This window comes from Oryctolagus cuniculus, chromosome 10 (assembly GCF_964237555.1).
Source record: "Oryctolagus cuniculus chromosome 10, mOryCun1.1, whole genome shotgun sequence".
NCBI lineage: Eukaryota > Metazoa > Chordata > Mammalia > Lagomorpha > Leporidae > Oryctolagus > Oryctolagus cuniculus.
In genome coordinates this window covers 90,709,772-90,735,278 of record NC_091441.1, presented here as the reverse complement: position 1 = coordinate 90,735,278, position 25,507 = coordinate 90,709,772, and the positions used below count along the sequence as shown (strand labels likewise).

At 41.9% G+C, this 25,507-nt stretch overlaps 1 protein-coding gene across 1 annotated transcript in view; it reads right to left on the bottom strand.

Moving 5' to 3' along the window:
- Positions 1-253: 253 nt before the first annotated feature.
- The window catches only part of LOC127492426 (small integral membrane protein 20-like), a 107,529-nt gene continuing 82,275 nt past the window's right edge, over positions 254-25,507 (bottom strand). The window contains exons 2-3 of the mRNA XM_070050031.1: positions 3,113-3,219; positions 254-761 (exon numbers count right to left, since the gene is read on the bottom strand). Of these exons, the coding sequence (XP_069906132.1) occupies positions 513-761; positions 3,113-3,219 (356 nt within the window). The 3' untranslated portion in view covers positions 254-512. The remainder of the gene's footprint in view (positions 762-3,112; positions 3,220-25,507) is intronic.

The window sequence follows — 25,507 nt, the reverse complement described above, 5'->3', positions numbered from 1 at the left end:
CCCTGGCCACAGCAGAGAGCTGGCCTGGAAGAGGGGCAACCGGGACAGAATCTGGCGCCCCGACCAGGACTAGAACCTGGTGTGCCGGCGCCGCAAGGCGGAGGATTAGCCTAGTGAGCCGTGGTGCCGGCGCGGCGCAGTCTCTTATTTGGAAGATGGCAAAACAGCCGAGGCCCTTCCTGGTTGCTCGTATGCACATCACAGCTCTGTCAGGGATAAAGGCTGAATAATAAGCAGGTCCCCTCCAAACATAGCGAGGGGAGATGGCTTCATTTTGGGGGAAGGCAAACCGAATCATGAAAACCTGCTAACGGTGTAATTTATTCCAGGGTTCTTTTGGATACTTAATGTGAATCCTTGGGCACAGTCTCTCATTACAAGTCATCTTATTGATGGCATTGCAGTTTGTTTCTCCAGCTTTCATCCGATAGCCAGGTGATTTATTATGGTCCCTGCCACATCGAAAGCACGCAGATGTCTATACGCGTAATCAGAGTTGCTGACAGCCTCTCTCATTTCCTGCCAAATGGATCTGACCACACTTTTAACCCTGGAGGCTGCACATCTTCTTGAACAATTCCAGCCCGATTTATGGCTTGTTCTTTCTGGTACTCCTCCAGCCTCATTAGGGGCCGGAAGTAGATGGGGTAAAAGGCGGTGCCGATCAGGGAGACGAAGCCACCGAAAATGAGCGTGGTGCGCATGTTGCAGGGTATGACGCCCGGCTTAGGGCTACCCCGACCCGCCGAGCACCCAGCGCTCTCGGAAACATTGCTCCCGCCGGTGAATATTGCATTTCAATATTTCTAATGGGACATGCATCATGGTCTGAATATATTTGTGATTTTTTTTCAGTTAGGTGATTTTGATCCTTCAGGAATATGGCTTATTTTCTTGGGCTAATTTTGTGCAAACTCCTGCCTATGGCTTAATCTTCATCACCTTTCAAATCAATTGATCATAGGTAATTTAGATAAAGCATCTACTTTGACTTCCTACCCAGTGATCAATAGTGACTGTTCAAGAATAAATAAGTATATTTACTTCTTGGTGCAGTAAGTACTGCATGCCTCAGCTACTATCACACAAACTCACTGCTGTGTTCTGAAGGCAAATGCTTTTCTCTGTAGGAGGATAAACTTTGTAGTAGCACGAGCCACAGACTCTTCAGCTTCAGAGGATATCCTTTCTATCATCCAGAGAAATACATTTTCAAATTTGTTTACCACTAAAAGTCTAAAGAGATCTCAATTATTTTTATTTACTCATTCAAGTTAGCTAGACTTTGATGGCCTTACTCAAAGCCTCAGAGTAAAAGAAGAGTCTTAAAGAAATAAAAGCTATTGTACAGTCTCCTAGGAATCATAGTTTATATTTATCTGCAAAACATACTCCATTTCAGTAATACGTATGTTAGGCATAATGGTAAATCATCCTAGTTTTAGTGTCTGTAGCTTATAAAAGCCCTTGGTGGATCTGTCATTTGACCCTCACAGTCCAAGTATCCTTACTTTATTGAAGTGGAAAGTGACTCTTAGAAAGTGGAGTGTATTCCTGGTGGTCAAACAGCTGGTATATGATGAAGCCAGCTTTCAAATCCCAGCCACTGATCTCAATGACAGAGCCTAGGTGCTTGGCGCTATCCTGTGTTTTTGACCCTCCTGCATTTTAGAATCACCCAGAACTCTTTCAAAAATACAGATTCCTGGGCTCATCCCTCCTAGGGATGTGCGATCATTGATTCTGCAGCGGGGCCAGGAATCATATGTTTTAAAAAGACAACTCGTCAGGTGACTGTAATTAGCAGCCATTCAGCTCTCCTCTGCCATCTCCCTGGACTGAGATGAAACCGTATGTAATGAACCCCTAATCAAGAGAAGCAGCAACTGAGCTCAGAAAATAGAAAAGAATGGTGTCTTTATTTTGTTGTGCCTCCATGTCATTAGAAAAAAATACCGGGTGTCTGAAAATCACTAGTGAGAGATTGAGCGTTTTTATTAATACTCATAGGAAGGCAGAAGCTTCTGGAGGTTACACGGCCCCTCAGGGAAGAATCCTGAATACCTTGGAACAGCCGAGGACTCTCTTAACAGCTAGTTGTGGTCAGTAGATCAGTTTATGATGACCTTATCGTGATCTCTTTCCTTTTGATGATGCAGAAAATTTTAATCAAGGTCATCTCTCTTTTGGCTCATCATAGGAGTTGACTCCAGCCAAAGACTGTCCACTTTTTTAAGTTTTGAAGTGCAAAGACTTGGCTATTCAATTTGTCTTTGCTCTCCAGTTTCAAATGAGGTTGACACATCTCCAAGGCTCTCTTTGGCTACTTTTCATGCTCTGATCTCAGGAACACGATGGGATTGTCTGTTATATGCATGTCGGCCTCTTTGGAGTCTATTCTCTGTGTGTTTTTTAACTAGTCTTGATGCTTGATTTATTATGCCTGTGTTCTGCTGTCTTGGAAGGGCCTCCTCAGAATTCTGGCCCTGTGTTGTTTGTGTCTATTCATCTTTACTGTTGTGGTGTGACTGCCTACATTTTAAATAATTGGCTTTGAGGAGGCAAGAGGCAACGAGGCAAAACTAAGCCCAGTCTTTAGATCCAGATCCACTAGCCTGGGTGGCAATTGCAGCACTGCCACTTATAAACTGGGTAGCTTGAGCTAAAAATATAATCTGTTAGAACATCAGTTTCTTCATTTGGTTTGAGGATGAAGAAAATTTATTTTAAGTGACCAATGTAGTGTGGGTGCTCAATCAATATTCATCTCTTTTCCCTTGTTTTCTGAGATTGGATTCTGCTTTTCAGATAAGAGGTCTGGCTGTCCAAAGATGCAGTTTACTTGGCTTTATATATTCTGCCAAGAAACCATTTAACATGTGGATAGCCACCTGATGTATTCATCCATTTTCCAGTACTATAACAGAATACCCATGGCTGGGTACTTCATAAAGAAAATAAGTTTGCATAGCTCATAGTGTTTGAGGCTGAAGGTCTGAAGTTTTGGCCTCTGGTAAGAGGCCTCTGGCTGGGTCACATCATGGTGGATGACATCATGATGTGAGGGAGGGGCCTCATGGCAAGACAGGAAAAGTCACGGACAACCTCCTACTTGGCCCCCCTTCTTGAAGGTCCGTTCATTGTTCAACATCGCCACACTAAGGATCGTGCTATCGACAATGAATCCTTTGGGGTCATGCCACTTCCAAGCTCTAGTGCCTATGAAGGGAAATGATATATAAAAATCCCTGTCCTTCTCCATAAAGCAAAGAAAACAAAAGGATGTATGCACACAAACACACACCAATGAAGTGTTCAATACACCATGTTCCAGGAACTTTCCTCATAAACACTTGTTGAAGTAGTAGCCATTACTCATGTTTTAACCTTAGGGACTTGTGGGTGAGGAGCTGGCACTGTAGCATAGTGGTTAGGGCCACTGCCAGCATCCCATTTAGGCACCAGTTCATGTATGGATGTTTCACATCTGATCCAGCTCCCTGCTAATGGCCTAGAAAAAGCAAGTGAAGATGACCCAAGTGCTTGAGCCCCTGCTATCCATGTGGGAAACCTGGAAGAAACTCCTAGCTCCTGGCTCCTGCCTGCCCAGCTCTGGCTGTTGCAGCCATCTAGGGAGTGACCCTGTGAATCCAAGATTCATTCTCTCTCTCTCTCTCTCTCTCTCTTTCTATAACTGACTTTCAAAATGAATAATTTTTAGAGTATCACCTATACTTTGATAAGATTATTTATCTTATAATTTGTGGTTGAGACTAGGAGGATTTAACTTGCCCAGATACACAGAGCTGTAATGGGTCAAGTTGGAATTTCAGTCCTGATCTGTCTGATTTCAAAGATCATTGCCCATTCAGTAAGTATTTTCTGTTTTTTTTTCCCCCTATGGTATCTATTTAAAGAATGGTCAAAGAAACACTTGAACTACGAAGTCCTTTCATAAGCTCTAATTTTTGCATGAAACATTGGAGAGGGTGCAGCATGAGAAATTTTGGAGTGCTGATGATTTGGGCGTGTAGCTGTGTACTTGTATTTATGTTGTGAGTGTGTGTGTCTGTGGAATAAACGTGAGTATAACCAGTTTACCGAATTCCTCATGCAAAGTGGCAGAACTCTGCATGTTCAGAAACCCCAGAGTCTTTAAATAAGAAACTTCTCACATGAGTGAAATATCAACAACACATCTGTGTGGCTAATCAAGGAGGCAGAAGGCCACATTGAGTCAACAGGAAAACTCCCTATAGGATGACATCCCTAAAAGAAAGACCATATGATTTATTTTCTCTAACTCAATTTCCATCTGTTTCATAAAATGAGCTGTATACACATTGAACTCCAGGCATCCAGCCAGGGCAGAGGCATACCAAGGAGCAGACCACCTTTCCTTCCCTTGGGCAGTCCCTGACATGCTCTGCTAAGAGCCAGGCCTGGCTGGGGTAATCTACGAGGAAATACCTTGGACCTCCTCACCGACATCTTAGACCTTTGGGACTTGGTTGGATAGTAGGCCTTTGAACGAGGCTCCACGGCAATTAGGGGGACCAGGTGGGTTCTGCACGTTCTGTGTCTTTCCTAGAGACTCCTCTGACTCAAATTTTCAGACTCCAGATGGTAATTTTGTCAGTTCAGGTAGAGATGCTGCTCAGAGCTGCTTATATTTCTCACGTAAATAGAGAATGGGCCAAATAAATGCTTTCTAGCTAGAGTGTATTCAGGCAAATCTGGTGAAACAGAAACCCTTTCTCATTCACTGCTTTTTTAAAATGATTTACTTTATTTACTTGAAAGACGGAGTTGTAGGAGACAAAGAGAGGGAGAGAAAGAGAGAGGGAGGGAAGGAGGGAGACAGAGAGAGAGAAAGAGAGAGCTCCCACCCACTAGTTCACTCAGCAAGTGGCTGCAATGGCTTGGGCTTGGCCAGGCTGAAGCCAGAAGCCTAGAACTCCATCTTGGTTTCCCTCATGGGTGGCAGAGGTCCAGGTACTTGGCTTGTTTTCAACTGCATCCCCAGATACATTAACATTGAGCTGGATCAGAAGTAGAGCAACCAAGACTAGAACTGGTGCCAATATGGAATGCAGTAGCTTAACCTACCACAGTACAATGCCAGCCCCCCTATAATGCTGTAGGAAGAAAATATAAAATATAGGAGTTGCTTATGGTCTAGTGAAAACCAATTAAATCCTAAAAAGTTTTTTTAGGTAAGAACCAAAGAACTCATCAAGCCTTCCGAAAATTACTGCTTATTTTGTACCAAATATTGGCTCCTCATTTTTTTCCTAGGTAACAGAAACTTCATCTATTTTGTTTCTAAAGCTTCTTGATATAGGTTACCATAACATCATCAGTATATTTTTAGACAGACATTTTAAGAAATTATTTCTGTGGACAGACTTGTGTTATGGTAAGTCAGTGTTGTAAGGCATTTGCTGTGCAGAGAAAGGGAGTCCACAGGAGGGCACTCCTGGACAGGGTTACATGTCCTCTCCTCTGGGACCTACAGAATTGTTGTAAATACAACACATCCTAGCTGTGTGACATAGGACAGCTACTTACCTACTCAAAAACTTAATTCCATCACCAAGGAAATGGATGTAAGTCTGACCTGTTTCTAATGAGGAATGACATTAAATTGCATAGAATCATGTTATTACTCCAATAATCTATGGTTTGGACACTGACTGTTCCCAAAAGCCTGTGTGTTAAAGGCTTGGTGTCCAGAATGGTGCTGCTGGGAGGCGGTGAAAAAGTTAGGTGGTAGGGCCTAGGGCAGCTCCTTAGGTCACTGGGAGCTGCTCTAAAAAAGAGACGAGAGAGAGAGAGAATGAGAATGAGAATACAGAGACAGAAAGACATCTTTCATCAGCTGGTTCACTTCTTAAGTGGCCACAATGACTAGAGATGAGTCAGATTGAAGTCAAGAGGCAGGAACTCCATCCTGTTCTTGCAGGGGTCAAAGCACTTGGACCATCATTCATCATCCATTGCTTTCCCTGGTGCATTAGCAAGGAGCTGAATCAGCAGAGTAGCCTAGACTGAAATCAGTGCTCTGATATGGAATATAGATATTGCAAGTCGTGGCTTAACCTATTGCACCACAACACTGGCCCCAGGAAGAGAATTCTTGTGAGATCATTTGAGTTCTTGCAAGAGAATTGATGTGGAAGTCTACACGTGGGCGCACCCACTCTCTGATTCCTGGCCATGTGATCCTTCTTGAATATGTGCTCCGTCATTTGCCATAGAGCTCTCTCCAGAGCCTGTGCGGTGCCATTTAGATTTTGAGTCTCCCAAACTGTGAACTAAATAAACCTTTCTTTCCTTTAAAGTAGATTTCTTATATATTTTGTTGTAGCAATGAGAAGCTGACAAATACAATTGAGTAGCCAGTTGTCCATAAATATTACTTCCTTATGAGTCTGCACACCAAAGCCTTATGCTAGGATATCACTTAAAGGAGGATAATTTTGGCTCTGTTGGGTTGTCCTGCCTTTTGGATGAGGAGGGCACTTATTCAGTTACTCAACAGATCTCCTGGAGAACCCATGTATGCCAGGGCACAGTGCTAGGTGCCAGGAAAAGAGATGAAAAGGGCTGTTGGGGAGCAGGCTAGTCAAATAAATAAATAAATCACCATGTGGAGCCAAATATGGTATCTAGATCATGTGCAAGGTAGAGAGATAACAAAAAACAAAGGTTAACAAATTGAGGGTTGAGTCTAGTGTGTTGTGAGTTTTTGTAATGAAGTTCTGTTGGAACATATCTTGCCCCTTTTGCCCTTACAGTGGCAGTGTTGAATACAGTCACTGCTGTTTTAAAAATCACCAAACTATGCAAGGTTTTTCACTAAGAATCACAAGGCATATGGGGAAATGACAGTGAGGACATGACAAAAACGTGGCCAGTATTAGGAAAAAAAAGATAAGAATCTGATAAAGATGTGTTTTAATTTAGATGGAGTATACTCCTTTAATCATGAGGGGCAATACAATATGGAAATGAAGATTTGATAACTTGCAGGCCTGGGGATACACATTGCACAGGAAGTATGTGGTGAAAGAGGGACCCATAGCCAAGGCTTTTGTTGAGTTCAAGGCATTAGCCTGCCAGCTTTCCTGGCAGGAGCTCTAATTGGTGTGTTTAAATAGGCAAGCACTGGTACCAGGAGGTCCTGCAATGACTGTGATGAGTCATTGACACATCTGTGTAGTCAACGAATAGTGTGGGGTCAGCAAGACCAGTCTATCAGATGGGCATCTGGCTTTCCCACAGGGAAGGTGTCATCAGGGGGCTTCTGCATAAGGCAGATGTCTGGATGGACCACACTGAGGGACCATTGCAGGGGGAGTAAAACACTAGAAATCATGGTAAGGGTGACTGAGCCCTGCTTGAGGGATAGGAACTTTGACTTGTGTTCCAGATGGATGTAGAGGGAATACAGATTACAAGTATTCGCTAGAAGATGACAACACATGTCGCCAGCATTGCGGCATAATGGGTTAAGCCATGTCCTGCAACACTGGCATCCCATATGGGTGCCAGTTTGAGTCCCAGCTGCTCCACTTCCAGTCCAGCTCCCTGCTAATGCATCTGGGAAAGCAACAGAAGATGGCCCCAGTGTTTGAGTCTCTGCACCCACATGGAATAACTGGATGAAGCTCCTGGCTGCTGGCTTCAGTCTGGTCCAGCCCTGGTTGTTGTGGCCATTTGGGGAGTGAACCAGCAGTTGGACGATCTTTCCATCTTCTCACTGTAAGTCTGCCTTTCAAATAAATAAAATAAATCTTTAAAAAAGGTAACAATGCAGTTATGGACATGTTAAATGGCCAAGAAACAAATTCTACATCAAATATGGCAGCTTATCTTGAACAAGACCTTGAATTTGCTTGTGAAAGTGGGTGTGGTAAGGCTTGTGCTTGTGAAATATTGTGAAATAGTAGAAAGGGGTTATCTGAAGTCAGAGGGAAATTCATAGCTCTTGATGTGATTGATGTGGATCATAATGGGGTGACCTGAGGTGGATGGCAGATGTTGGAGGAGTATGCATGTGTACGTGTGTGTGTGTGTGTTTGTGTGTGTGTGTGTGTTTATGTATCAAACATTCCTATGCATCTTGTGTCAGCCTGTTTTCCCTGCATGCTTCTTGTAGAGGAAGCTGCACACAAGCAAATGTAAAATATGTGTCATGCACATATTGTTCCATAATAGAATAATCACATTGGAACAGATTCACATTTTAAAGCAAATGTTATAGCAGAATGGGTTGTTATGTTGTGACAGAGACTATAGGGCTCACAAATCCTGTAGTACATATTTCTGTCCTTCTCCAGAAAGTGTTTGCTCATACTGGAACAGAGAAATAAAGTGTTTGCTGATCTGTGTTTAGGAAGTTGAAGAGGGGGAGGCTGAGAGGTCACACAAGCAACAAGAGAAGTTGCCACTTGTATTGTTCCCCTTCCCATGTGTATGTCTATACTCACCTACCTTCAGATACATGGCTCTTCCCACTGTTAGATAGAGTGAACCACTCTAGAATATACAACCATCTTCATGGGTCAGAAAATGGCACTCTGATTTAGAAGGACTCAAGTGCTGGAAAAACAGGTCCCTCTCAGCCTGAATCTTGGAACAGCATGGAGCCTGGGCCCTGCCTTCCATGTGGAAAATCAGATGAGTGGGCTGGAGGGTCAGAAGAGTGGCCCATCTCACAGTTGTTTTGGAACCATGTGCTTTTCCCATTAGGCGCCCTCTGTGTAAGTTCAAGCTCCTTTCCTGAGGTCTGGTCTCATCAGAACTTTTCAGTTCCATCTCCTGAAACCACTTTGAAATGCTCTTTGTTTCTTTCTGAGAGTTACAGATCTGAGCAGAGATATGCAAAGCTCTTTGAAAGAGAAGGACTGGATCCTAGATCCTCAACATGAGTGTGATGTCACTGAGTCATTGACCTAAGGAAGAAACCCAAAGACAGCATCCATCAGGAGGATGTATTGATCAACCCGGAGGAAAAGAAAAGAAAAGGGAGAGAGCCATGTTAATCCATGTCTTGGAGGCCTCAAGAGCCCACGTCCTCTTGACAGAAAAGAAGCACAGATTATGACTCTCCTTGGCCTGTGTTCATGTTCACTCATCAACTTTTTTTAGAAGACTTATTTATTTATTTTGAAAGTCAGAGAAAGAGAGAGAGAGAGATCTTCCATCCTCTGGTTCACTCCCCAGATAGCTGCAGCTGCCAGCGCTGGGCCAGGCTGAAGCCAGGAGCTTCCTTTGGGTCTTCCATGTGGGTGGCAGGAGACTAAACACTTGGGACATCTTTTGCTATGTTTCCCAGGCATTTAGCAGGGAGCTTGATGGGAAGTGGAGCAGCTTGAAAATGAACTGGCACCTATTTGGGATGCTGGCATTACAGGTGGCAGTGTTACCTGCAACATCATAATGCTGGCCCCACTCAGTAACTTTTTTTAAAAAAAGAGTTATATATTTGTTTGAAAGATAGAGTTAGAGTTAGAGAGAGAGAGTGAGAGAGAGAGGTGTCTTCCATCCACTGGTTCATTCCCAAATGGCTTCAGTGGCTGGAGCTAGGCTGATCTGAAGCTAGGAGTTAGGAGCTTCTTCCAGGTCTTTCACATAGGTGCAGGGGCCAAGGACTTGGACCATCCTCCACTGCATTCCCAGGCCACAGCAGAGAAATGGATCAAAAGTGGAGCAGCTGGGACTTGAACTGGCACCTATATGGGATGCCGGCACCATAGGCAGCAGATTTACTGCTTATGCCCCACAGAACTGGCCCCCCACTCATTAACTTTGGATTGTGAGTTGCTTTCAGGAAAAAAGATAATGGTCACACTGATGTTATCACTCTAATCCAATGTGTTGCTCACAGGAAATATTACCTTAACCATTTAGTGGGTTTTTAAATGTTTTTTATTTTTTTCCCTGAAACTTTTTATTTAATGTGTACAAACTTCATTCATTTCTTAAATATAACCTTAGGAAAATAGTGATTCTTCCCACCCACACTCCCACTCTTTTTCCTTTTCCCTCCCCTATTCCCATTCTTTTTTTTTTTTTTGCTAAGATCTATTTTTGATTAACTTTATATACATAAGATTAACTCTACACTAAGTAAAGAGTTCAACAAATAGTTTGAAAAAAGCAACTGTTCCTCCACAGTGGAGACAAGGGCTATTCAAAGTCATCACATCTCAAAGTTTCAGTTTCACTTTTATAGATTACCTTTTAGGTGCTCTGTTATTTACCACAGATGAGGGAGAACATATGGTATTTGTCCTTTTGGGACTGGCTTATTTCATTAAGTATAATGTTTTCCAGTTGCGTCCATTTTATTGCAAATGACAGGATTTCATTTTTTTACTGCTGTGGCTTACATATCCCTTCATTTCTTTTTCCAGTCTTCAGTTGATAGACATTTGGGTTTATCCATATCTTAGTAATTGTGAATTGAGCTGTAATAAACATGGGGGAACAGATAACTCTTTCATATGCTGATTTCATTTCCCTTGGGTAAATTCTCAGCTGTGGGATGGCTGGGTCATAAGGTAGATCTATATTCAGATTTCTAAGGTATCTTCATAGTATCTTCCACAGAGTTTGTACCAGTTTACATTCCCACCAACAGTGGATTAAGATACCTCTTCCCCCACATCCTTGCCAGCATTTTTTTTTTTTTTGACAGGCAGAGTGGACAGTGAGAGAGAGAGAAACAGAGAGAAAGGTCTTCCTTTGCTGTTGGTTCACCCTCCAATGGCCACGGTGGCCGGCGAGCTGCAGCTGGTGCATCGCGCTGATCCAAAGGCAGGAGCCAGGTGCTTCTCCTGGTCTTCCATGGGGCGCAGGACCCAAGCACTTGGGCCATCCTCCACTGCACTCCCGGGCCCCAGCAGAGAGCTGGCCTGGAAGAGGGGCAACCGGGACAGAATCCAGTGCCCCGACCGGGACTAGAACGCAGTGTGCCAGCGCTGCTAGGCAGAGGATTAGCCTATTGAGCCGCAGTGCCGGCCACCAGCTTTTGTTATTTGTTTATTTCTGTATGAATGCCATTCTAATGGGAATGAAGTAAAACCTCACTGTGGTTTTGATTTGCATTTTGCTGACGGCTAGTAATCTTAAGCATGTTTTCAAGTGTATGTTGGCCATTTGGATTTCCTCTTTGAAAAATGTCTGTTAAAGTCCTTTACCCATTTCTTCACTGGGTTGTTTGTTTTATTGTTGTTGAGTTTCTTGAGCTTTTTATGTATTCTGGATATTAATCCTTTATCAGTTGCATAGTTTGCAATTAATTTCTCCCATTCTGTAGTTTGCCACTTCACTTTGTTGAGTGTTTATTTTTCAGTGTAGAAGCTTCCAAGTTTGCTGTAATCGTATTTGTCAATTTTGGCTTTGATTGCCTATGCCTATGGTGTCTTTTCCAAGAGCTCTTTGCCTATGCCAATGTCTAGTAGGGTTTCACCAATGTTTTCTAATAATGTGATGGTATCAGGACATAGGTTTAAGTCTTTGATCAATTTACAGTGGATATTTGTGTAAAATGTAAGGTAGGGGTCCTGCTTCATACTTCTGCATGCAGAGATCTAATGTTCACAGCACTATTTGTTGAAGAGACTGTCCTTGTTCCAGAGATTGATTTTAGCTCCTTTGTCAATAATAAGCTGCTTGTAGATGCATGGGTTGATTTCTGGCATTTCTGTTCTGTTACATCAGTCTATCCATCTGTTTTTGTACCAGTATCAGGCTGTTTTGATTATAGCTGCCTTTCAGTATTTCTTGAAATCTGGTATTGTGATGCCTCCAGTTTTGTTATTGTTGAGTAAAATTTCTTTAGCTATTAAGAGTCTCTGGCATTTCCATAGAAATTTCAGCACAGTTTTTTCTAGATAAGAATGTCCTTAGTATTTTGATTGGTATTGCATTGAATCTGTAAATTGCTTTAGGAGGTATGGACATTTTGATGATACTGATTCTTCCAATCCATAAACATGGGAGATTTTTTTTTCCATTTTTTGTGTCTTCTATTTTTTTCTTTAATGTTTTGCAATTCTCACTGTAAAGATCTCTGATATCCTTGTTTAAATTTATTCCAAGTTACTTAATTTTTTTCGCAGCTTTTGTGAATGGGATTGGTCTTAGAAGTTCTTTCTCGGCTGGCGCCATGGCTCAATAGGCTAATCCTCTGCCTGCGGCACCAGCACACCAGGTTCTAGTCCCGGTTGGGGGCGCTGGATTCTGTCCTGGTTGCTCCTCTTCCAGGCCAGCTCTCTGCTGGGGCCAGGGAGTGCAGTGGAGGATTGCCCAAGTGCTTGGGCCCTGCACCTGCATGGGAGACCAGGAGAAATACCTGGCTCCTGGCTTTGGATCAGCACGATGCACCAGCTGCAGCTCGCTGGCCACAGTGGCCATTGGAGGGTGAACCAACGGCAAAAAGGAAGACCTGTCTCTCTGTCTCTCTCTCACTGTCCACTCTGCCTGTCAAAAAAAAAAAAAGTTCTTTCTCAGCTGTGGTATTGTCTATGTATACAAAGGCTATTGATTTTTGTGTGTTGATTTTATATCCTGCCATGTTACCAAACTCTTCAATGAGTTCCAGTAGTCTCTTAGTGGAGTATTTTGGATCCTCTATGTATAGAATCATGTCATCTGCAAATAGGGGTATTTTGACTTCTTCCTTCCAATTTGTCCAAATTTGTATCTTTTTGATTTCTTTGTCTTTCCTAATGGCTCTGGCTAAAACTCCCAGGACTATGTTGAATAGCAGTGGTGAGAGTAGGATCCTTGTCTGGTTCTGAATGTTAGTGGGAATGCTTCCAACTTTTCCCCCATTAAATAGGATGCTTGCCATGGTTTGCTATAAATTGTTTTGATTGTGTTGAGTAACATTCCTTCTATACTCACTTTGCTTAGAGTTTTCATCATGAAAGGGTGTTGTATTTTATCAAATGCTTTATCTGCATGTTTAGAGATAACCATATGACTTGTTCTTTAGTTTATTAATGTGATGTACCACACTGATTGATTTGCAAATGTTGAACAATCCCTGTATACCAGGGATAAATCCTACTTGGTCTGGGTGAATGATCTTTTTGATGTGTTGTTAGATTCAAGTGGCTAGTATTTTGTTGAGAGTTTTTGTGTCTATGTTCATTGGGGAAATTGGCCTGTAGTTTCCTTTCTGTGTTGGGTCTTTCTCAGGTTTAGGAATTAAGGTGATGCTGACTTCATAAAAGGAGTTTTGGAGGATTGCCTCTCTTTCAGTTGTTTTGAATAGGTTGTGAAAAATTGGAGTTAATTCTTCTTTAAGTCTGGGTAGAATTTAGCAGTGAAGCTATCTGGTCCTGGGTTTTTCATTGTTGGGAGGGTCTTTATTACTGATTCAATTTCTATCTTGGTTATTGGGTATTTAGGTTTTCTTTATCTTAATGGCTCCATTTAGGTAGGTTGTATGTGTCCAGGAATCTATCCATTTCTTTTAGGTTTCCCAATTTGTTGGCATCAAGCTCCTTGTAGTAATTCCTGTTGATTATTTTTATTTCTGTGGTATCTGTTGTTACATTTCTGTTTTCATCTGTAATTTTATTGATTTGGGTCTTCTCTCTATTTTGATTGGACCAATGGTGTGTTAATTTTGTTTATTTTTTCAAAAATCAGCTCTTTGCATGGCAGATTTTTTTGTATTTTTTTTTGCTTTCAATTTTGTTTATTTATTTTCTAATTTTAATTATTTCTTATCTCCTACTAGTTTTGGGTTTGGTTTGCTGCTGTTTAGGTCTTTGAGTTGCATTGGTAGTACATTCATTTGGTGTCTTTCCAGTTTATGTAGTCACCAATTGCTATAAATTTTCCTCTTAACACTGCTTTTGCTATATCCCAAATGTTTGATAGGTTATATTGCCATTTTCATTTGTTTCCAGAAATTTTTTTTATTTATTTTGATTTCTTCAACAAATGTTCATTCAGGGGTGTGTTATTCAGTCTCCATGTGTTTGCATATGTTCTAGAGATTCTTGAGTTGTTAATTTCCAGTTTCATTCCATTGTGATCATGGCACAATTTCAATTTATTTGAATTTGCTGAGACTTGCTTTATGGCCTAGCATATGGTCAATCTTAGAGAGAAAGTTCAATGCACTGGTGAGAAGAATGTGCATACTAAATTTCATTTAGAATGAAAAGTTCTGTAGATATCCATTAGATCCATTTGGTGTATAGTGTCGATTAACTCTGTTGCTTCCTTGCTGGTTTTCTATCTGGTTGATCTTTCCATTGCTGAAAGTGGAGTTTTGAAGTCCTGCATTACTATTGTATGGGAGTCTATGTCTCCCTTTAGATCTCCTAACATTTCTTTGAAATAGCCAGGTGCCTTGTAATTGGGTGCATATGCATTTATAGTAGTTATATCTTCCTGTTTTATTGATCATTTAATCATTACATAGTGCCCTTCTTTGTCTCTTTTAACAGTTTTTGTGTTAAATCCTATTTTTTCTGGCTAAACCAGCTCTTTTTTGTTTTCTATTAGCATGAAATATCTTTTTCCATCCCTTCATCTTCAGTCTGCGAATATCTTTGTTGGTGAGATGTGTTTCTTGTAGGCAACAAATAGATGGCTTTTGTTTTTAATCCATTCAGCCAGTCTATGTCTTTTAACTGGAGAGTTGAGGCTATTTACAACCAAGGTGACTTTTGGGAAGTAACGACTTTGCCCTGCCATTTTTTGATAAATATTCCTATTATTTTCTTTGTGTTTCCTTTATATACTTTTAATGGCAGATTATCTGTTTTCACCTTCTCTCATATTGATGACCATGTTTCTGTGTTTATTTGTATAGCACATCCTTAAACATCTTTGGAAAGGATGGACAAGTGGTGACAAATTCTTTCAATTTCTCTTTGTTATGGAAGGTCTTTATTTCACCTTCATTCAGAAATTAGAGCTTTGTGGAGTACAGTATTCTGGGTCGATAGTTTTTTTTTTTTTCTCTTAAGACTTGGAATATATCTTGCCATTCTCTCCTAGCCTATAGGGTTTCTGATAAGTCTGCTGTGAGTCTAATTGGAGATCCTCCGAAGGTAATCTGGCATTTCTCTAGTGTACATTTTAGAATCTTTTCTTTATGTTTTACTGTGGAGAGTTTGACTACAGTGCATCATGGTGAAGATCTTTTCTGATCATTTCTACTAAGAATTCTATGTGCTTCCTGTAGCTGGACATCCCTTTATTTCCCCAAATTATGAATGTATTCTGTAATTATTTCAATAAAAAGGCCTTCTAATCCATTCTCTTACCATGGCTCCAGGAACTCCTAAGACCTGTATGTTGAGTCATTCTATAATGTCCTATAAATCTCCAACACTAGTTTTTAGTTTCCTAATTTCTCCTTTTTTTCTTTTTCGGTCTGACTGAAATTTCCAGAGAAATGTCTTCTAAGACGGATATTCTTTGTTCTGCCTCACCGAGTCTGTTGTTAAGCCTTTCCTCCACATTTTTATTTGATCTGTTGAATTCTTCATTTCTCATGTTTCATTTTGATATCTATTTAAAATCTCAATTTCACGGGAAAAACTTTCATTCTTGTCATGTATGGATTTCTTTAATTCATGGATTTACTTCTTATTACTTCTAAGAAATCCTATGATCAATTTTTTGAATTCCTTTTCCAGCATTTCTTCAATCTCTTGTCTTCACATTCTAGTATTAAAGTATTGTTGTGTTCCTTTGCAAGTGTTATGTTGTTTCCTTATTATTGTTTCTTGAGTTTCTGCATTTATTTTTAGGCATTTGTGGAGATACTTGTTTTTTTGTTTTGTTTTTGTTTTTTTTTTCTTTCCCCATGATGGCTTTTATATTTGGACTATTCCTCTGTGGCATAGTGGAATATCTGCTCTTTCAGTGAATACCCAGAGGAGTGTGGTCAGTGTTTCCTGGAGCTCTGTTTGGTGCTCCAGGATGATGGGAGCATCAATGGTGACATTCATGTTGGGTGTGGTAAATCAATCTCTCTCTCTCTCTTAGCACAGGGGAGGGTTTGATAAGCTCAGTTGGTACGGTCTCATGCTCACCTCCTCTTCTCCAAGGACACCAATGCCCAGGCGCTAGCCCCAGTGTGTGTGCAGTATTCATCCACGTTGCCAGAATAACCACACAAAAGATCTGTGCAGTCCTTAGTATGAGCAGCAGTCCCACAGCCTTGACCCTCACCAGGCAATCAGGGGGCCCTGGGCACGTGGAGCTGCCATTTCCTGCACCCTCCCATGTAACCACAGTGTTTTCACAGTGGGTCCCAGCACTTATGGCTCCCAGTCATGAGTTCCCAGCCCCAGTCAATTATCCCAGCCAGACTCAGGCATCTCCTCTCAATTGGTTGGGCGTGCAGACACAGGCTGATGCAGCTTCTATGTCCAAAAGCTGTTATGTATGTCCAAACTCTTTCAGCTAGTTACAGGACTCCAGTGCCAAGTGATTGGGAGAGAGAAATGTGCCCCCAATTTTTTTCTCTCTAGGTTGGCATGTACACTGTCCCCTACTGGTCTCCAACTCCTACTTGCGCCAGGCTCTTCCCACAGCTTTATTGGCAGTGGCTTGGGCGCAGCGGTCTTTGATTCACCCCATTCTTCGAAGCTGGTGCTGAAGCTCTGAGCTGCAGGGATCTTGAGTTGTGCGCATCTACACGCTCCATGTAGTTCCACAGTGTCCCTCTGATTTGCGTGGAGTTCTCTCTGCAGTTTTTCCCCTAACTCTGCAAACTCTGCCCCAAGACTGCATTCTTTTCACTTTTTCTTTTAAGCTATCTTCCCCTAGAGTAGCAAGCTCCCTCACTATCCTGCCATCTTGGAATTGTGGTCATTGGCGATCAATGTGAGCCTACTTTGAATGTCAACTGCACCCTCAGGTCCCAGAGCAAATATAATTTCTAGATTTGCAAAGTAGAGCACTGGATTGGGTTCCAGCAAATAAGAGGGGACTTTAAAATGTTCATAAAAGAATAGAATTGGTGGATAATTTGATTTTTTTCACAAATTGTTTTAAGTCCCCTCATCCATCACCACAATGATCATTCTGCATGCTGCTCTACATGGCCTATAATGTTTTTCTATCTGACCTCTGCATTTTCAAGCCCTCTATGAGGGTCAGGCACAGTGCATATGACTTTTCTGACCCTCTATTTCCCACTGCCAACCTCAGTGACTTCTGAAACCCCATAGAATGTTGTTTATTCAAACCTGGCTCAGAAGACTTTATGTTGCACTACAGCTGTTTGCTTTGGCCCATCTCCTTGCTAAACTTGGAATGATGAGAAGCCAGAGTCTTATTTTTCTTCAGATTTCCCATTTTACTCAGCACAGGAAAAGTACTTAATGAATGAATCCTGACAGCATTGGCAGGCATAGCAAATATGGTGTGCGTGTGCACTCACATGTGTGCATGTGTTAATGTGTGTGTGGTAGAAAGAGAGACAGAGAAACGGAGACAAAGAAAGAAGAGATTGTATCTGGAGAAAAGGACTTTGCTGAGGGAAGATACCCCAAATTAAATTGTCATATGGAGTGGGAGGAAGCCAGAGTGGACAGAGATGAATGAGAGCATGGATTCCTGGAGTATATATGGTTCCTACTGTAGGTGCTGTTTTGAGCACTTTGCATACTTAATCCTCATAATGATACTCTTCCACTTTTAGATCTGAAGACATTTATGCTCAGGGAGATTCAGGAACTTTCTCATCATCAACTAACTAAAGCTAGGTTGGCTCTAGAGTTCAGCCTCTTTACAATCATGCAAAGGCTTCTTGCCAACCCTGGCCTTGGACCACCCCCATGTAAGGGGAGGTGGTTTAACAACCCTAGTTAAAGAGCCAGCAATGACAGAAGAATACAAAGGAAAGGACTCTGGGGTTCCATGCCAGCTTCGCTGCCCCTTAAATTGTGAATGGAACACTGTGAGAATGCTTCAAAATATGACCTTGGTCTGACCTGTGTGTGTATCCTCCTGTCCCTGCTCTTATTTTTGTGTGAGGCAACACCTTAGTGCAAGCCCCAAGACTCTTCAGACTGTTTTCAGACATAAATCCTGGAGAGGAATGCCTATGGGTGGATTAACTTGCTGAGCAGGGATCTGCACCATATTCCTGGCACATGTTCTGGGTGACAAGAATGATTGGCCTCAGAGGCCTTTGGTGTGGGTAAGGGAGGGTAAACTCTTTACAGATGATTGAAAAGATCTGAGTTTTGATCCCTGTCTTCCCCCCTTACAAAAAGATAGATTAAAAGTATGGCAGCAATTGTCATGCAATGGACAGAGAAGTGCACAACAGTCCAGAAACAGTCTGGCCCTGTGTAGCTTCTGGTCCTCACTAGGTGGTTTGGGACTTGGCACTCAAGGCAGCCAGCCCCTCTGCTTCACTCTTGTCTACAGTTAGGCCTAAGCTACATTGTTTTTTTTACCTCGCATGATATCTTTGAAGAGGTAACTCAGAGTATAGGTGTGAATGAAAATTTTTAGAAAAGGCACATGGGCACATTCTACTTTTTTTTTGGAGAGGCCATTGAAGAAGTCATTCATGGGGCCAGGGTTGCAGTGCTGATTGTGATACTGTTATCCCATATGAGTACTGCTTCAAGTTCCTGGTGCTCCACTTCTGATCGAGCTCCCTGCTAATGGGTGTAGTAATGCTGCAGATGATGGCCCATGTACTTGGACCTGCTCACCCACATGGGATACCTGGATGGAGCTCCAGGCTCTTGGTTTCAGCTTGGCTGTGGTGGCCATTTGGGGAGTGAACCAGTGCATAGATGATTTCTTTCTCTATCTCTCTGTCACTCTGCCTTTCAAATAAATGAAAAATTATATCTAAGAAAAAGTCATTCCAGCAGCATGCTGTGAAAGTTATTTTGTGTCATAATGGATTTTGAATTCCAGTTGGTATATATTTCACGTTCAGTTAGAATTTTTTTTGTTTTTTATTACTTGTGACAGCCTGAATAATAGCACTCAAAGATGTTGACATGTGAATCCTTGAAACCTAACATATGCTACCTTACATGGCAAAAGAAACTTTGTAGATGTGATTAAGTTGATGATCTTGAAATGGGGTGGTTATTGTGGATTATCTGGGTAGGTCCACTGCAATCCCAGGGATTCCCGAAGAAGGAGATAGAGAGGGAAGGGGCAGAGCCAAGAGATGCAGGGAGAGGGGGTGCTTGAAGCTGAAAAGGCCAGGAAACAGGTGCTCCCCTACAGCCAGAAGGAGCACAATGCTGCCAACACCTGGCTGTGTAGGCTGCTGACCTCAAAAACTCTAAGAGAATCAACATGTGTTTGGGGATAAAATATTGCAGCGACTGCTAGAAATGAATAGTATTTCTTTCCCTCCTCTGTCTACGCCTTCTCTCTTTCCCCTTTCCTGCCCCTATTTTCCCTTTCTTTCTTCCTCTGTCCATTCTTCCCCTCCCTCCCTCAGTTGTTTCCTCCCTTCCTCTTCTGTTTCCCTTGCAATTTTTGCCCTCACCTCCCCCTTCCGTTTTGGGAGTTAAGAAACCCAAGTAGCAGTTAGTAAAAAACCCAAAGATTTACTAGTGATTGTTTGGGGGGGTTGTGTTATTTTAAACTTTTCTGATGATTATTACAAGCTGTGGTGAAGAGATTAATGCACTTACTGTGATTTGTTTCCTTGTCTTGACTTCATAAAAATCTCAGGGATACAGTAATATAGTTATACATCTCTTGGGCTTGAAAATGCCCGGCAATTAGAAGTGATTCACGAGAACAGCTTCACTTTAAGGAATTGTATTGTATTCCATAGTAAGCAGTCATTTATTAAGTTTTTAAAATGCCTTTAGAAAGGACATAATGGAATCATCAGTTAAAATTATGTTTGGTGAAACTCAAAGACTGCCAGTAGCAAATCTTCACCCAAACCCTCCTCTCCTTTTCAGAGCTGCCAACTTATACAGTGGTTCTGGAATGCCTGCCTCCTTTCCTAACCATTCCCATTGCCCAAAGAGAACTTGCAGCCTCATTGCCAAGGAGGCTTCCAAGGCCCAGGCCCTACAGGGCTGAGAGACGTTGGTTCTCCTTCACAGCGTGGTCATGCATCACTCTATTAGAGTGAGATCTCTGTGTTGACTAATGCACCTGATGCAGCAGTGGAAGTGCGCTGGACCTCCTTGGGCTGTGGGCTTGTTGTGCGTATTACTGATGCTCAGCCCTGCCCCTTCCAGATGGCCAGGGGTGACCTTCCAGGGCCACTCAGCTTTTCCGCAGCAACAGGCGCTTCCTTCATGCTGCCTCTGTGAGTTCTTTGTCTCTGCTGTGGCCCTCACCTTCAGAATTCTACCAGGTAGGCTGCTCCCCTTTTATTTTTGCAGAACAAAATGAGCAAGAGCACACATCCTCAGCTTCCTTTCTTGGTAACATGTGATCCTCCCTCCTCCCCAGACTTGATCTGCAGCTGCCATGCTTGCTTTCTAGAAAAGACTAAGCTGGATTAAGGCTGCCCCCTTGGCTTCCCTGTATCTCTGCTGCCTCTTCTCTCTCCAGGTTGGTGCTCCCCTAGGAGGCCTCCAGTTCACCTTACAGCTCACCTCACAGCTCGCCCTTCTATCTGCATGCTGTAGCCTGTGTGTTCTCCTGCAGGACCTTGTGACGTTCTGTTTGTCTCCTGGCCACCCAGCCTTAAAAATAATTAATTAATTTTAGTTGTCTGAGAGGCAGAGACAGAACACCCATCCACTGGTTTACTTCCCAAATGCCTATGACATGCAGGGGTGGGTCAGACTGAAGCTGAGAGTTGGGAACACAACCCAGGTATCCATGTAGGTGGCAGGAACTTAACCATTGGAGCCATCACCTGCTGCCTCCTAAGGTGCAGTTGAATAGGAAGCTGGAATCAGGAAGTATAGGTGCGATGTGAAGCCCAGCACTTCACTGTGTGATCTGGGCATACTAGGCAGCCTCTTAACTAGGCCAAAAACCACTCTTTCACACCTTTGCACTGCTTACTCACTCTCCCCATGGACTCCTTTGTCCCTCCATTAAAATAGATCTGAATGTCATGCACCTGGTAGATATAGTTGGTTCCCACGTCTCTTTTCTTAAAGAAATGATTTCATTTCCTTACGTTTTACTTCTTCCCAGAATCTTTGCAGACCAGATCATATCCCCAGTGTTTCAGCAAACATTGCAGTCTGTTGGTCCCTCCATTCTTAGATGAATGCTCTGCTCTTTGCATGAGACATTCTGCTAGGTCATGTTAGATTGTCCAGTGTAGACAGCACCACTCCTCCCTATTTTACAACTAATGTTCCACCTAGTTTTTGAGATTTCTGTCCTCAGAATCATGCATTCTCTCATTCCTATAGATTTTTCCTCTGAAGTGTTTGTAATTTATGGTGTATTATCAATGAGTGCTATAATTTGTTCTCACCATCCTCATTCTCCCTCTCATCAGTTCTCAATATCTACACTCCATTTTTGTCACTCTGGCTCCTGCATCCTGCTTTCCTACATGGTGTTTATTTTACCTTTCTGATTTTTTTCATGTATTTATTCTTTCAAAACTATTCCATGAGCACTGACTATGCATTGGTCATTGCACTGGTGATGGGGATACAATGGTGAGTAAAGCAAATTCATCTCTCTCTGTTCTAGTACCATTGGTTGAACTCTGTAATTAACACACAATTATTCTTAGGTGTTTAAATTTTAACTGAAAAGTGATCCCTGTTAGGAATTTGGAAAACATTATGCTGAGTGAAATAAGCCAATCCCAAAGGGACAAATACCACTTGTTCTCCCTGATCGGTGACAACTAACTGAGCACCAAAAAGGAAACCTGTTAAAGTGAAATGAACACGATGAGAAATGGTGACTTGATCAGCCCTCACCCTGACTGTTGATGAGCAACTTAATATGTTATCGCTCTTAGTATTTTTTTTTGTTTGTTCTACTTAATACTTTTGGTTGAATACTGTAATCAATACACAATTCTTCTTAAGTGCTGAAACTTAACTGAAAAGTGAACACTGTTAAATATAAGAGTGGGAATAAGAGAGGGAAGAGATGTGCAATTCGGGACATGCTCAAGCTGACTTACCTCAAACGGTAGAGTTAGAAACATACCAGGGGATTCCAATTCAATCCCATCAAGGTGGCATGTACCAATGCCATCTCACTAGTCCCAGTGATCAATTTCTGTTCACAATTGATCGTAATGATAGGACTAAGAACCAAAGGGATCACATAAACAAGAATAGTGTCTGCAAATACTAGCTGATAGAATAAAAGAGGGAGAGAATGGTCCAACATGGGAAGTGAGATACACAGCAGACCCATAGAATGGCAGATGTCCTAAACAGCACTCTGGCCTCAGAATCAGCCCTTAAGGCATGCGGATCCAGCTGAAAAGCCCATGAGAGTATTTCAGGCATGGAAAGCCAAGACACTCTGGCAAAAAAAAAAAAAAAAAAAAAAAACAAAAAAACAAAAAAAAAAAACAACTAACTAACTAACTAACTAACTAACTAAATGAAAGATCTACACAAGTGAGATCCCAGTGGAAAGAACGGGTCATCAAAGAAGGAGGTACCTTTCTCTGAAGGGAGGAGAGAACTTCCACTTTGACCATGGCCTTGTCTAAATATGATCAGAGTCGGTGAACTCAAGGGGCTTCCATAGCCTTGGCAACTCATGACAAGAGCCTAGGGTGATTACTGATGCCATAAACAAGAGTGTCAATTTGTTAAGTCAACAACAGGAGTCACTGTGCACTTACTCCTCATGTAGGATCTTTGTCCTTAGTATGCTGTCCATTGAGATTTAGTGCTATAACTAGTACTCAAACAGTATTTTTCACTTTATATTTCTGTGTGGGAGCAAACTGTTGAAATCTTTACTTAATGTATGCTAAACTGATCTTCTGTATATAAAGAGAATCGAAAATGAATCTTGATGTGAATGGAAGGGGAGAGGGAGTGGATAAGGGGAGGGTTGCGGGTGGGAGGGACGTTATGGGGGGGAAGCCATTGTAATCCATAAGCTGTACTTTGGAAATTTATATTCATTAAATAAAAGTTAAAAAAAATAAAAAAAAAGTTCATCTCTCTCTTCATGGATGTAAAGTTTGTTGGGGAAGACCAGTATATACAAACAATCATACAAGTAAGTGTGGTAAGGGCTTTGATAGATAAGTTTGCCAGTGTGGTAAGGGCTTTGATAGAGAGGAACATGGTATCCTGAGGGAAAGTGATGAGCAGAGGATGGAGGTTTGAGTGAGGAATGTAACTCACCAGGGAAGGCAAATGAAGGTTTGCTTGATTTAAAACTTGGGGTTTGGTTGGCTGCTAACTGAAGGCATAGAGTAAAGGGCTTTATGATGAACAATCGAAACAGCATGAGCAAAGGCACTGTGGTGAAAAACATCAAGGTACTTCCCCTCTGAAAATGTAGAGGTGAGCAGAACCCTGACCATGCCATGCTTATCAGACCAGCCTGATAATGAGGGATTTGAAAGGGAGAGGGGGAGGGGCCATGTTCACTGTGGACCTGTCTACAGGTTTGTTCTTTTATCCTCTTACAAACAGCTGGCACAATTTCATCCAGCATACACCCTTGACACATGACCAGGGAGGGTGTTGGCTGGACCAGTCATGGAGAACTCCTAGTTGGTAGAATTTTCACTGAAGAGCCCCAGGGTTCCGGGGGCAGGTCTCACAGGTGTTCTCAGCAGGACAAGAGATGAAGAGCTTTGGTTGAGCCAGAGTCCTCCAGGGAGCTCTCTTAGACTCAGCTTCTCTGGCTGAGGTGTATTGCCCAAATCTGATACTCAAGAGCAACAGCTGGCACAACGATGAGGAGGTAGAGATAATGGTGTGCAGGTTGCTATGGGGAATTAGAGGTCAAGAAGAAACAGTGGCTTCCCTAATTGCATTCTAAGTTAAAGCCATCGTTCAGCTCATTTCTGAAATTACTTATTGGTGCACTCAACAAGGAAAGCTCTTTCTGGAGTGGGGTAATGGTGAGGGGCAGAAGGAGGGATGGATCTATGCACTCACTGCACTTTCCTCAGGGCGTTCTGTATCTAAGAGCAGATTTGAGTGGCTTGCTCACTTACTTTCACTGTGTGAATACTAACAGTAATACACTTGGAAAACTGAAACACATGAGTCTACAGTAATTGTTTTTTAGATAGTGTAATAATTCATGATAATTGCTTGCAAAGCATTTTCCCCTCCTGCATCTACAGGGGTGAATACATTAAAGCCACGTTCTTGTATACGATTTTACAATCTATTAGCATAATAACCCATTGTAAAATAATCCCTGCTCCTGTGGGGAAGTGTATGATATTGGTCCATTAGACACCTCAGTGGTATACACAAGCAACTAATGACACTATTTATGGGTATTATGTTAGCTTGGTATATGCTGGTTACCAAGTAATAGATTCAAAGCATGAGGTGCTCTTTGATCAAAGTTATCCCACGCTAACAATCCACCATGACTCCAGCCACTTGCTTGCTTGAAAATTGCTTTCAGCCCCATGTGAATGGGAAAGTCATCTTGATAAATTTATCTGCTAGCCAAGTCATAACCAATGTTCACAGAATGCAATCAAATAAAGTCTGAAAGCCTTTAATTTCATCATTAGCATGTATTATGTCTTCCTCAAACCTTGTAATTAAATAGCATAAATAGCATATTAGGAATAGATAATTTCTTCACTTTTATACATTTATTTGGTACCTGGAGTTACATTTGGAACTCTGTTATGATACACATCTGGTTATACTTAAATTAGAGTGGCTTTAATAATACCTGAAGAATTAGAAAAGTAATTATTTAACTAAACTAAAGGGGTTTGTGGAAAATAGGATATCATTATGTTTACCCAAGCACTGTTATAATCTGAGAGCTGTATAATTAGCCAAATTATACAGAGGGAAATTAGATACTCATTATTTACTTTTCTTGGATATTGTGCAAAAGTTGTCACTGCATACCTGAGATTAATTCTTGTTAAGGTTTACATCTGGTTTTGCTACAAGTCAAGAATTTCATATAAATTCTCCTTTCTTATGCCCAGTTAGCAATATCTAATCCACAGCTTTGCAAATACAAAACAGTTACTACCATGGAGAGTAGACGAACATGGGCTACACACAGAACAGGAGATTCCATGGCTGTTGGGGCACAGAGAGCTCCCTTTTGTGTCAGCTGGACAGGCCGAGGTCACTAGGTAGGGTCTGGTTTAGGCCATTTGGCTTCTTCTCCTTTCACTCATCTCTTTTACCATCACAAACAGAACTGCTGCTGGAATTAGCCAAAATTTTTCCTTAGAAACTGTTAGTTCAATGGTACTCAATTTAACTGTGTATCAGGATCACCCAGCCCCACCAGCCCCACCAGCCCCTGAGATTCCAATTCATTGTTGAATGGGAGTGCAACTGACTGCAAGAACTCTAACAGGAGAGGACAGGAACTGCAGGGGGTG